The sequence below is a fragment of the Bacillus rossius genome, chromosome 3 (assembly GCF_032445375.1).
Source record: "Bacillus rossius redtenbacheri isolate Brsri chromosome 3, Brsri_v3, whole genome shotgun sequence".
NCBI lineage: Eukaryota > Metazoa > Arthropoda > Insecta > Phasmatodea > Bacillidae > Bacillus > Bacillus rossius.
This window is the reverse complement of record NC_086332.1, coordinates 70,362,332-70,375,555: the sequence shown is the minus strand read 5'-3', so window position 1 is coordinate 70,375,555 and position 13,224 is coordinate 70,362,332. Positions and strand designations below refer to the sequence as shown.

The 13,224-nt window shown below is 39.2% G+C and overlaps 1 protein-coding gene across 1 annotated transcript in view; it reads right to left on the bottom strand.

Annotated features, from left to right (window-relative positions):
- LOC134530870 (proteoglycan 4-like) overlaps nt 1-13,224 on the bottom strand; it is an 82,701-nt gene that overhangs the window by 44,825 nt on the left and 24,652 nt on the right. Inside the window, exon 2 of the mRNA XM_063366136.1 lies at nt 87-186. Coding sequence (XP_063222206.1) covers nt 87-164 — 78 coding nt within the window. The 5' untranslated portion in view covers nt 165-186. The remainder of the gene's footprint in view (nt 1-86; nt 187-13,224) is intronic.

Below are 13,224 nucleotides of genomic sequence, written 5' to 3'. Positions count from 1 at the left end.
GACGATGTATTTCGTTGATGATCTGCTGGCAACATATCGAGTTAAGGTGTCGAGGAGTATCTTCATCGCAGTGATGTTCGACTCGCCTGTGTCTGGTTCGAGTCCGCGCAGGCCCCGCGAGCCACCAAGCAGGCCAGCAGGAAGGCGACGCTCGCTCCCAGCATGGTGGCCGTCTCAGCCGCGCTCCTGAAACAAGACAGTCTTCGAGGTCATCGCCACCGCGACGAGAGGCAAGCTGGATCAACAGTTCCATGTTTCATATCCCCGGATCGCACGAGGCCCAATTTGCAAGACCGAGGAAGGCTCAGCCTCGTGTTGGTATGGAAAAATTAAACACTTTAAATTTGAAACTGATCAAAATACAGCCTCCAAAACAATTTGAAACGTAGCCATTTCAATAGCTATTAGCCAGTTTTTACTGATTCGCAATGCTCTTTTTTTATTTACTGTTTAAGGCTTGAATTTACCCACCTTAAAGATTTTATTTTAATTTTTTTGCTAATTCCAGATTTTTATGAAGAAATACCGGGAGTAGTCTAGGTCAGATACCATAACACTATTGATACTTCACCAACATGGCGGCGCTGACGTATTTACCACCCCTACATTCTAATGGGACAAGCGCGGGGATATGGGGGTTTTGTGGGGGGAACATTCACATGCTTGATTTAATGCTTTTTTTACATACGTCATTGCAGTTTTGCACAGTTTATCATGGAAAAATTCAGAAAAAAATATGAATATAAAAAATTCACGGAAAACAAGACTGAATCAGCTGATGTCGGACAAATGGAACCAACGATGAAACTAAACAAGTATTATTAACAACACAACGACGACAGCGCGGACAAAAAATGTTCAACCTCTAAATATCAGACAGCACAAGAATTCCGTTGAAGGAACTCAGTCATGAAAAATAATATAACAACACAGACGAACACAGTGGGATGATAACGACAAGACAGACTAAATGCAGGCAAACAACAAACCTGGAAAACGCAGCAAACATATAAACACAACGATGAAGATAAACAAGTACTATGGACAACACAACGACGATAGCATTGATGAGCACGGAAGGTTTCCAATGACAACAGTTGCGACGTTTCGAGAACTAACATCTGTTCTCGTTATCAGACTGGAAATCCATGGGTTTATATATGATAGAGCTCCTCTCCTTGCACAGACAATGGCAGGCGAGGGCTATCCTGATTTGTGGAAGCTCTGTTTCTGGCATCACGACACAAAAAGCCTCCGGGGGCATATGAGGATTCGTGGGTGTCGGTGAATTTCAGTACCAGCCTTCAACGGAACCAAGAATTGCCGGTACTTTGGATAGATGTTTTGTTATTAATGGTGCAGCAGTCGGTGACTGAATTAGTAATAGTTAGTTTTGAACTATTAAACAAGTTTTAGTGACCAAAAGTCAAAAGATAAATATTTGTATTACAATTTTTTTATTGCAAAAAGTATTTACTATCGTACTAATTTTATTCTCAGTCTTAATCTCAATCTGTAACTTAGGGGGGGGGGGGGGGGGGAAATGAAACAAATAATCTTTTAACGCATACAAAATCAACGACTTATTAACATAAAATAACATTTCTTCTTTTCATAACAAACTTAAAAGCAAAATATCGTTATGTATAGAAAACTGGCGCAACAATACAGACGTAGCTCACACCCAGCAGTACGAACACCGACTGGCGACTGAGGAGCGCGGCGCGGCAGACTCACTTTCCTCACCGTGCCCGCATCGATCCTCGCCAGAGTAACATTAGCGCGCGATAAAAAATAAATTTTATGCCGTCGATGTCGAGTCCCAAAAGTACCGAAAGAACCGGGAACCGATTTTAAATTCCCGGTTCTTTAAGAGCCCTTTAACACGGACAACTCGATCGACGGCAACTGAGTGGCGGGCGAGTCGCTATCAACTGCTGAATCATTGTCTTGATAGTGATTTCTAGCTAGCGTTCACACGGGCAACTGTCTCGTCAGCTCTCGTGCAACTCTCGAGCGATAGTTGCTCGCAGTTGCTCTCCCCGTCAGTCACTCAGAAATCGTCCGCCACCGCCGTCAACAACTGTTCCGTTCCGTTAAGTGAGAGCTTTCACACGGGCAACTGTGTCTAGTCAAATTTCCTTCTTTTTGACTGCAAAACATGTGTTCTACGTTTGATACCGAGCCCTTCATTGAGTTGGCCATGAGTGACCAGCCCTGTGGGAAATCTCTAATGTTGATTACGCTAATAAACTTGTGGGGGGAAAAAAAATATGTCGTACGAAATTTACGAACCTAATACAATATCACCAACTTCGTATTAATTAGTTATTATAAAGCTATAATAAAAAAAATATATTCTTAATATATTTAGCTTGTGATAATATATTTTTCTAGAGAACTATTGATCATCAAATGTTGCACATTTGTCTAGTTATTTTACTGTGTCATGTCATTCATACAATTAATACCTGATTGTGACTGTAAATCGTTCCTCAACAGGTATACATCAACAATACTTCAACAACAATTTCAAAATTTTGCTCAGTTCTGAACGTTTCAAGTAACATTATAAAGTAGTTATAAAAATTGTTTAATAAATTCAGTAAAAAATTGAGAAAATATGAAACAGAAGGCTCCTTCCCCCAGTTTGGCAGCATTGATAGTATGCGTCAATAAATACTTTTTTTCTTGATTACTTTTTGATGTGTAACATCTTAGCTCTCGGTATACGGCATTTGGTGGGAGTAATTTCGTGATGTAACGGAAGTCGCATGGAACGGAATGTGTACCCACGGTGCTGCCATTGTGGCGAATGGCGCGAACCAACGTTCATAGGGACAAAGGGAAACTTTATAGTATTAACTGTTTAGTGCATTTTAACAAGATGGGCAGTACTTTATACATTTCCTTGTCGAAAATCAGGTCCAAAAACGGGTTTAGTATTTACCTAGTCTTTTCCGCTTTAATCGGAGCCGTTTCATTATATAGTTTAACATTTCACTCTGCAAATCGACTGATTCGATAGTCGACGTAGCTGCTCCGCAACAAATTCTAGCGGCGGGTGCGGAAACTACGTGTGATTCGCATCCAGAAATGTATTTGAAACACAATTTTCGTTTATTTATCACGCTCGGCATTATTTTAAAGAATTCTATGTTAAATTTCGTGTCCGATTATCGTATAATAAGTGTATTTACAACATGAGAAAACATGTATTTTTTTTTACAGGTGTTAGATGTTACACATCTCTGGCAGTACCGAAAGACTCGCTCACATGTTTTTCTTCTTATGGACACATCCGCCCATTATCAATGCAATTAAAATGTATTTAACGCCCACAGCACAAGAGCGCGGCGCTCACTTCAGCGAACAGCTGAACACTGGGTGATATTGACTGGGATCTCCTCAGCAACTGGGCAACTATCGCTGAAAACTTTCCTGTGTGGCAACTGCCGTTGCCAGGTCAAAGGGCTCTTATTGTATCAAAAATACAGTGAATTCTCGGTACTTGCTATGTGGTGTTTCTAAGGCCGGGTTTATAAACTTATAATAAATGGTATAACGCAAGTAACGCATGTTACAAATTTAACTGCAACATAAAACATCTTGAATTTTTTCGTTACCAAGGTTATATGTTTACACATCATTGGCGGGTACTGAAAGACTTGCTCATTTTTTGTAATATGATAATTCAAAACAATTACATTTCCGAAACATCGTGGAAAACTTAAAATATATTTTTGTTGCTTTTGTAACTAGAAAACATTTCCTGGTTGCTACAAAATTTCACGGTCATGATTCCCCAACTTTCCTTGACTAGAATTAAGAAGGATTTCCAGTATTTTTCTTATTAAATGTTTAGAATTTCAACTCATTAAAATCGAAATTCTGTCTAATAGATAATACAAAGCTGAACAAATATTTGCACAATTCTATACACTGCAGAGAGAACATGTACATCAGGCATTGTCGTTAGGCTACGTGAAGAAATTGACTGTCTCTAATATTACTGTAGACCAAAGAGCATGTGAGCCACATCACACAGCCGTGACTAAGGAACCAAAAAAACACCTATCTTCATCTATTACAACTGTAAGGTGCTGTGCATGTTAGATGCCGGTAAAATACTCAGTTCTCTATGACTATAAAATTACCACGCTCGGACAGATAGTTCGCATCAAACTGGGTGTGCATTAAAGAGTACATCGCAGTCTTATGATGGCTCCGAGAGGTGAGAAATATTTATAAAGAAATCGTCTACAAAATCACGAATCCTCCCTTAGTGATGTAACGAACAAGGCAAAGCAGTTCGAGGAGGTGCATCTAAATCAGAAAGACGGTGTTAGGCAACAGCAACTCTACGTGTTTGGTGGGCATGTTTGTGTTAGTGTTTGTGCGCGTGAAAGAGAAGTTTGGAAACAGAGCGAATTTCACGCGGTGTGCAATCTATGTATTATATCTCCGTCACGTGACTATGCGTCCCGAATGTTTCGGTGACTTTACCAGTCAAATAGTTTGCACGTACCCCACCAGATAGCTCTGCTCACTACTCAAGTTCAAGGTGTCAACACACACACACACACACACACACGCACACACACACATATATATATATATATGTGTGGTATCCAGTTATGTAATTTCAATTCACATTCTTAACACAGAACTGTCACTTGGTGTTGGAAATCAGCTTAAATTCGACGTTTTTCGTGTTAATACTTTTGCGCGCTCATCAATTACCATCAGGAGATTAACCTCAGATTTTACCCCACCTTTACCAAACTGCAGACTTACAGCACCAGCCAGACAAGAGGGGGAGGTGACGTTACATTTTAAGACCGTTTAGATGTTTACACATTTTCTACGCTATTTGAAGACGTATTGGATAACAATTTAACGCTATCAGTGCCAGATCGTTCTGATGAGCGAATATCGTACCTTGGTAATGGTATCGTACCTTGGTCACAATACAAGCTGGCGCTCGGCTCCTCACCCAGAACCCTGGCGCAGGAGGAACTATTCTATACCTACAACTTAGGAGGCGTTCAGAAGTAACGTGGAGCTGCAGATGCTCACACAGCAATGCGCAGGCACCCAACACGCACAGCGCCGACACGAGAGGAACGCGGCTCTGACGAAACTCGCCGAGTCACGAGCACGGCGAGAGTGACGCACTGCCAGCCATTAGCGCCCGCCCGTTACGAGCGGGCGGCACAAAGGCCCGTCAAGACGGGCCCACGCCACGCATTCGGGCGCCGCGGGCCCGCGAGGCACAGCCGGTCGAGGGTCATGCACAGCTCAAGGTTACCTCCGAGTCAATACAGACTTCAAATTACCGCGTGTGTTCCCAACTCAAGCAACAGATTTCGGCACTCGGATACTTGCACACAGTCTTATACAAACACTCGCCTGTACTCTTGTATACTCGCACACTTGTACTCGCATCTAAAATATTTTTGTACCCTACAGAATTATTATACCTCTTTCTGTAATGTTTGACTTCTAACGCGCGTTGTGGCTGCGCACCTGTTTCTTATATCGAAAATTTGTGTTCGTTTAGGCAGATATCACACATTAAGAAATTTAAAAAAACAACACAGTAAGCATACTAGAGGCGGGTCCGCGAGGCAGGCCAGTGGGCCTGCTAGCCAGTCAGCAGGCCTGTTAGCTACCCGGTGAGACGCGGTCCATTAGCGCGACACATTCCTTATCTATCGAGTTAACAACATCACTTCGCTACCCCCTTCCTCCCTCCTCTGTCCCACTGAAGAATTTTGTGGGCTCCCGGAGCCCACCCAGTGAGGTAGCGTAACTAGAATGCCATTGTTCTGGATACTTCGGGTGTCCAGTCGACCCTGATGACACGACACTTCGAAGGAGTGCGAGACCATTCCAGTAAGGGGCTGTGGGGTATATAAGCAGCGATACCAGCCTCCGAGAGACAGTGAAGTGAAGAGGGCGAGTGACCCCTTGGTGAGCGAACGCGGAAGACAAAGGACGGGTCTGGTGTGCGGAGACTGGTGCATCGGGACAGTTTTGTATGTGAAGGACGAGTTACTAGTGGGAGGCAGTGTGTTCAGACAGAGGTATGAGGTAAGTGACAAGCAGTAGGGAGAGTCACTCTCGAGTCGAGATCCAGAAGTGAGAGTAAAGAGTAGACAATTGAAAGACTGATTAATTTGTGAACAGGCATTTTCGCAGTTGTAATTTAATTAATAGTGTAAAAAGTAGTCAGTAAATAAAACTGCAGTTAATAAATTGGGCTAACCTTTTCGAACATGTTTTCTCACTCGTAACAATAGTGTATTTTGACAGTATAGTAACAGTTGTAGTCATTCCTAAAAACCAATTCAATGTCAAACGCCAGCGACTTCACAAGGATAATTATTTATAGCAGCCAGTCACTACTGTCTTTAGGAATTCCATTGCTTTAAAGAGCCAAATTTTGAAATTCAAACGATAGAAAATTGTTATAGTCGAAAATCTGTTCAAAGCATTACTATCGTGTAGGTAAATTTGCGGGTTCGATTTCTAAACCCTGGCATGACAAATGTATGACGTCGTGTTAATTCACTGTGCGTGACGGAAGGACGTAATGCTTTACTTCAACATTTATGATGTCAATGTCACAAGATTGTCTCTAAAGGCATTATAAATAAATATTTTCCATAATAATTTTAAAGCAGGGTTGGGGAAAAAACAGTTTTTTTTAACCAGGTTTTTTTGCTTACACCAGTTTTTTTTGTTTAAACCAGTTTTTTTAATTACATTAGTTATTTAGGTTCTCAGCATGTTCAAATGAAAGCCATACAACATCCCGTTTTCTGCCACTCATGTTGAACCAGAAAAGTTATAACATCAAAGAACTGGAGTCCAGCAAATCTCTATATCTGACTGGGACTCAACCACAGAAAAGGTATCTTCCCACAGGAGGATTTTCCATAGAATTCTCCATAGAATCCATTTTACACAGAAAGGGTATTTACAGTACAGTCAGGGATTTCCCACAATATAGGATTATTTTAAAATAATAAATTTAATTTCCTCTTTTTTTACACTTTTGACTAAAATTTACTATTTAATTTAATTTTAGAGAAGTATTTAGCTGGGTGTGATTTACAACTTATTCAGATAATGTAAATGATAAGATCTTGATTGGTATAGGCCTATAATTCTTTGTTCCCGCAAATCACAAGAAACATTAATGAATAACTATTGCTCTTATTAGATCTTTCATTAAAATTTATTAAGATATTCTATTTAAAACTACATTCAAAAAACCTTTTGTTTTTTAAAAAAACTTGATTTAAAGCATGGTTTAAACCATTGTGGATTAAACCAGCCAACCCTGTTATAAAGTATGTTATTGTGCCACAATATATATGTGGCAGTTATTTATATGCAACTCGTGGTAATTCTACACCATTTACGCTACACTGATCCAAAAACGCCTTCGAGTGAGAACTCAAGAGAGGCTAGTCTACCTAGAAACAGGTTCTCGTAGCAGTCAGCTGCCAGTTGTAATGTCTACCGGGCAGTGGAGTACAGATTGCTGGCAGAGCCCTCTAAGATGACTAAACAATCAACACTACAGTTAAGCTTAACAAACCTAGAAAAAACGTAAGGACACTTCAGCGGTTCAGCCCATCAGACATGAAAGGTCAGTTTCCAGGAAAACCCGCAGCCAACCTGCGACCAACTATTCGGTACCAAAAAATTAAATGCCTCAACTATTTTGCTTCCTCGTACTCGGCCATTTCTGTGTTGCGAGAGCTCGCCGCTGTACTTCCCGCGAGTGGTTCCTTCGTAATTTTTGCTTTTTCAACTGAGAGCAAAGTGATTGTGGAATGTTATTAAAAGAAAGTGCTATTTCGCTAGATTTTGCGTTTTAATTATCTAGTGGAGCAAACCACAGAATAAACGACATTGTGTTGGCTGCCGCAACAGCCTTCCGTGCAGGCACTCTTCACAATGTTCAGTTACTACGTCGCTGATAATAACACTGAGGACAAATTTTCTTCAAATGCACTTCCTTGTGAAAGCTATAAAGGGACGAAATTTATTTTTAGTTAGGTCTTCCAAAAAAACCCTGCCTTATAACATGGCCTGCTTCCAGCACACAGCTTCCTGACGTTCGGCTGTTTTATTTGAGGTAATATTACATACACACTGTGTTCCATCATGTCCAACCACAAACTCTCTTTGATACAACTCCCAGCCTTTCCAACTAAGATCCTCTCTTGGCTTGTGTACAACACGACGCACAAGAATAATATAGTTCTGAAATTTTTTCAAACTGAAGACGTATTAGAGTTGGAATTAAAGTGATTGTAAAATTTTTGAAGTATAATATTAAATATATTAAATAATATAATATACAGTGGACGGAATACATGGCAAGATTACGCGTGATTAGCTACAAGAAAAGTAAATAAAACATCTTCTCCTTAGAAAAACTAGTTCATGTTGCGCTTGCAGGAGTTAATAAACAGCCAGTGGCAGTGGAGCTTCCCAGAAGCACCACACTGGAGATCGCTGTGGCGCAGAGGCTGGACACACGCTCGCCCTCGCCTCGTTTCTGACGGTGTAACGGACCTATTATCGCCCGCCGCGCTGGCGTGACGCAACGCCCCGAGCAGGAAGTAGCCCGCGCGTGACGAAGCCAGACCGCCTCTCACCCACTCCGTGCACCGGCACACCACCTCTCGCGGGAGACGGTGGGGTGGGCGCCCTGTAATAACTAGCATCGGCGTGCCGCCAGCTGTACGAGGGACGTTCCGAAGATAAGTGTCGTTCTCTTTCACCTGGAAGCTGCACCAAAAAGTGAGAAAACACGCTGTCGTAATGACAATCTCTCATGGGTTCAGAACGGGAGGTGTGGCGCGTGCACAGAGTGCCGAAGAATATAGACGAGCAGCATGCTGATGTACCATCATTGTGGGTCCCATACCATGTACCAATCAAACATTACCTCGGCACGAAACAATACCAACTTTCATAAATTGCTTTATTTTTCTGTCGTCAGGAGTATATTTCAGTAATTATAATTAAAAATTGCAACATCGGTTATCATTATTATTTAATGCTGAACAATTAGCCATTTGTAAGTCATCAAGCCTTCTAATTCACTTTCATCTATTCAGCGAATGCGCGAGATAAATTCTAGCCGTGTGTTTAAAAAAAAAAAATACCCCTTTTGGCACAGCCTAGAGGGTAGATAGATTTCGAAGTACCTATTTCTTCCGGAAATGTTCAGGTAACTTCTAAACACTTCTGGAACAATTTAAGAACTTGATGTATATGATAGCCCATAATATGTTGTCTAATATTCCAAAATGATTGATAAAATATTTTCTCATATTCCATGCAGCGAACATGTTTCCAAAGATTTGAACTTAAGGCGTCAAGCATTGAATAGCTTAGAAAGAATTTTATATTATGCCTACTAAGAAAGTTACGAATTTTTTTGACCTTCACTTAACTAAAAAAATATATTGCCAGACTATCCATTTTGTATTATTATTATTATTCGACTTCCAAACTAATACATCAATGTCAAAATTTGTATTCTTGTTCCTCAATCACGTTTTTAATACAGAACGGATAAAGATAAAATTTTTAACATAGCTGAATAATATTTTGGATTATCACACAGGCTACATTTTACGAATTTCCACCCCTGATAAAGTGAAGAGGAAGTAATTTCAGTATTATATTGCAAAAATCATAGAAGATAAGATATTGGTCATAAATTTTAGACATACAAATATGTTTACCAAGCATAATCCGCGAAGCCTTGAAGTTGTGCTGTTGTTGCTCCAAGGCATGCCACTTGGTCTTTATAGATACAAAAAAATTTTGATTAAATTATGGTTGTAAGCTGAACTAGCGTAACCTTTGACGCAACTATAATAATTTACATATTACAACAAAAAAGAAGAGAAATGCATTAAAATAAAATTTTGGTATTTATTTTTACTGGTGTGTTTAGGTATTTAAATTTAACAGAAATACGTTAAAACTATTTATGTTTGTTTTTTACAGAAGAGCGCCTGCTCTAGGAAATTACAAACATATTTATACTTAATAGTGTACTCCACTTCCAAAAGCTGGGGTACTCGTATCCATCAGTATCTACATAGGTAGAAGATGTAAAATAAGTTATTTTTATTGACCAAGGTAGTTTCACTATCATAGAGTCATTTGGCACACGAATACGTTTGGTGTGACCCCTGATGTTTATGAAATTGATATTATCTTTGAAAGATTTATGCAATTGGAGTGCATGACTTAATGTAAGCTTTTGAACATACGCAATTGCCATGAAATGGAATCGTTTGAAAATTTTAAAGCATGAATAGTTGGAGTAATAATAAAAAAATACACAATAACATTATTTTCAGTACAAAAACAGTTTTTTTTTTTTCCTTTTCAGAATTTAGAGAAAATTTTTGCCTAGGTCACCCATCAGAACGTACACAAATTTGTATTTCGCGCGTATATTTTCAGCTCGTGCCACTAGGATCGCTGTAATACTGTGTCTCGTGCCTCAGCCATGTTAACGGGCCTGAATTTACTATGCTGTATTCTACAATATTTGCTAACCCAATAGTCCATATTTTGATTTCAACATTGCTATACAGAGGGTGGGCGATATAAGGGGCGCAAGTCTTATAGACCTCCTTCAAAAATTCACCGGCGTACACTACATGTACATAAAAAACTATACACATCATTCTCCTGAAAGGTTACACATGGAAAAATATAGTGCCATGGTGTTGTTAGTGCACCTATCATATATCCTACATTATTAGTTTGTGTGTTGAAGTAAGAATTTACACAAAGACTCTTTGAAAAATACCTGATTTATAATCATATTTATGTACTTAATGTTACTTAAATTACTTGCCATCTAGTGGCCTCTAGAGAACCTTGGTCAGTTCATATGAGTTCGGGCATATCATCAACTTTATGATTATAAAAATATATTCTCTTAGTAGTAGGGAAGCTTCACAATATCTACGTACAGGTTTGTCTTGGTTTGTCATATTATGCATAATTATTTAAATAATACCGTAGAAAGTCACGCTATTTTAGCATGATATCATATGGCAATCCTAAAGTCTTGGGCTTATTAGTACCACATTTCTTGCCCCTAATGCAACAACAGCTATCTCAAAACGTTTCTTGTTTTTCTTTCCGGACTTAGATATAATGTATGTATATTAATATTATATATTAATAAGACCAAACTTATCCCTGTTTTTACAACCTCAGCGGTGAAATTTTTAGTTTATTTATTTTTTATTTTATTTTATTTTTCAGTTAAGATAAACTTTACCAAATTTAAAACCTCCTGCTTAAGTGTATTCCGATATGTTTAGCTTTAATGTATCTAATCTAACGCCTTTTTATCTCATTAAGAATAAAAATCAAATGAAAGGAATATCATATAAAAACTGTATATTTAAATAATTGCCATGCCAAATTTATTTTCTCCCGTTAAAGAAGATTAAAAACATTCTTTTATCATTACATTAAAATAAACTTTTCATCCTCTTAGCAGTCGAATCTGGAATAATTGAGGAAAAGACAGTAAGTGAGTATTTATCTATGTTACTACTGCTCAGTTTCTTTTTTTTTTCCACAGTAACATGACAATAATGCGAGATGGAGGAGATAATCACTGGATTTCCCACCCCCCTTCTCCGGCTGCATCTTGGGAGTGGCGATTGTGGCGACGAAGATTACGTTCCTGCCGCAGTCATCACTTAGGCAGCACTCTTCATCTTATGTTTTTCTGTGAATGTTTGCGCCAAGAATTCAGGGAGAAAAAACCTCTAAATTTGACAAGGAGGGTGGGGGGGGGGGGGGATTGATTCGTTTGAGAGCTTCAGGCATCGCACCGATGTGTGACCGGTATCAAACGATTCTGCACTACATCTGTGGCTCGTTCGTATGAGCCGTCGTGTAGCAAGTTCGTGTGCTGCGAAAAGAGCAATATTCCAGAACCCTGCACTAGTTGTAAGTGAAGATTGTTTGTAATTAACTTAAAATCATTGAGCATTACAGATATCGCAGACATAACTGTTGTAAATTCAATTATTTCATGATGATTTGTGTGCATCATGGTGAAATTATAATTTTTTTTAAAGCAATGGGTATTTTTGAGATGAATTTACTTAGAAGATTGCACATTGGCGTTAAACGGAGAGTTACACTTAAATTATTTTATAGCTATTAGATTTATTGCACTAGTGACAATCAACCTTTACCTTGGTAAAAAATAAGGTATAGCCTACATGCATGGTTAAAATCTCAGATTGTGGCTCCCCTGTTTTTTTTAAAATTACATAGCATTACACTATCCTAATTAAAAATTAAATCCCTCAGTTAAATCAAAGAAAAAAAGAACAAAAATTCATACAGGAAACTAAAATTACTTAATAAAACTGTGCCTAATTTTATGAACATCTACCAAAACTTGTTTTAACTAGCGCTCTCACTCTTAGGCTAGCTGTCTGCACAGAGGAGAATGGATATTATTAGTAGTCGAGCCACTGTACAGAACACAGCATTTGGAAGAGGAACTACCCTGGCTTTCTTCGTGTGAGTTGTACCTTCTCTTGACTTATGCAACCTAGCCAAAAAGTAACTAGACGTTCTCGTAAAACTACGTAGTATTCAAGTCACTGCAATCAAATCATTATACTGGTGGGTGTAACTACAGTTTTTAAATCCGTTCGGGAGGTGGCGTGAAAGGTGAAGTGCTGGTGGGCGGGAATTGCGAATGTGATTATTAGAATACATGCAAAGTTTCGTAATGTTGAATTCAGGCGTATAAAAAATATTTTTACTAAGGCGTATAAAAATATTTTTACTAGCATAAAATAAAGTTTAAGTTATGATATCTATGGAAACGAACGTACAACGTTACAGATACAAGGAAAAATTTAGTTCTTTTGCAGTGTGCTGAGGCGCACTGCTTCCGTCACATCTTATTAATTACGTGATGTTTTTTTTTGTTTTCTTTCACCTGTGAGTGCGCCGTCCCTTGAGCGGAGTATTACCCCTCCTTTTCTCCCTCCAGTGTTGACGTCAACGTGTCCCCTCTCTAGGCGCTTGTGGTGCGCGGAAGGATTTTGCTTGTCGCTTGTAACTATGCATGTGTGTGTTCTTACGCCGGACTAATTAGAGTATAAAGGGGCTGGGCGCGCTCGC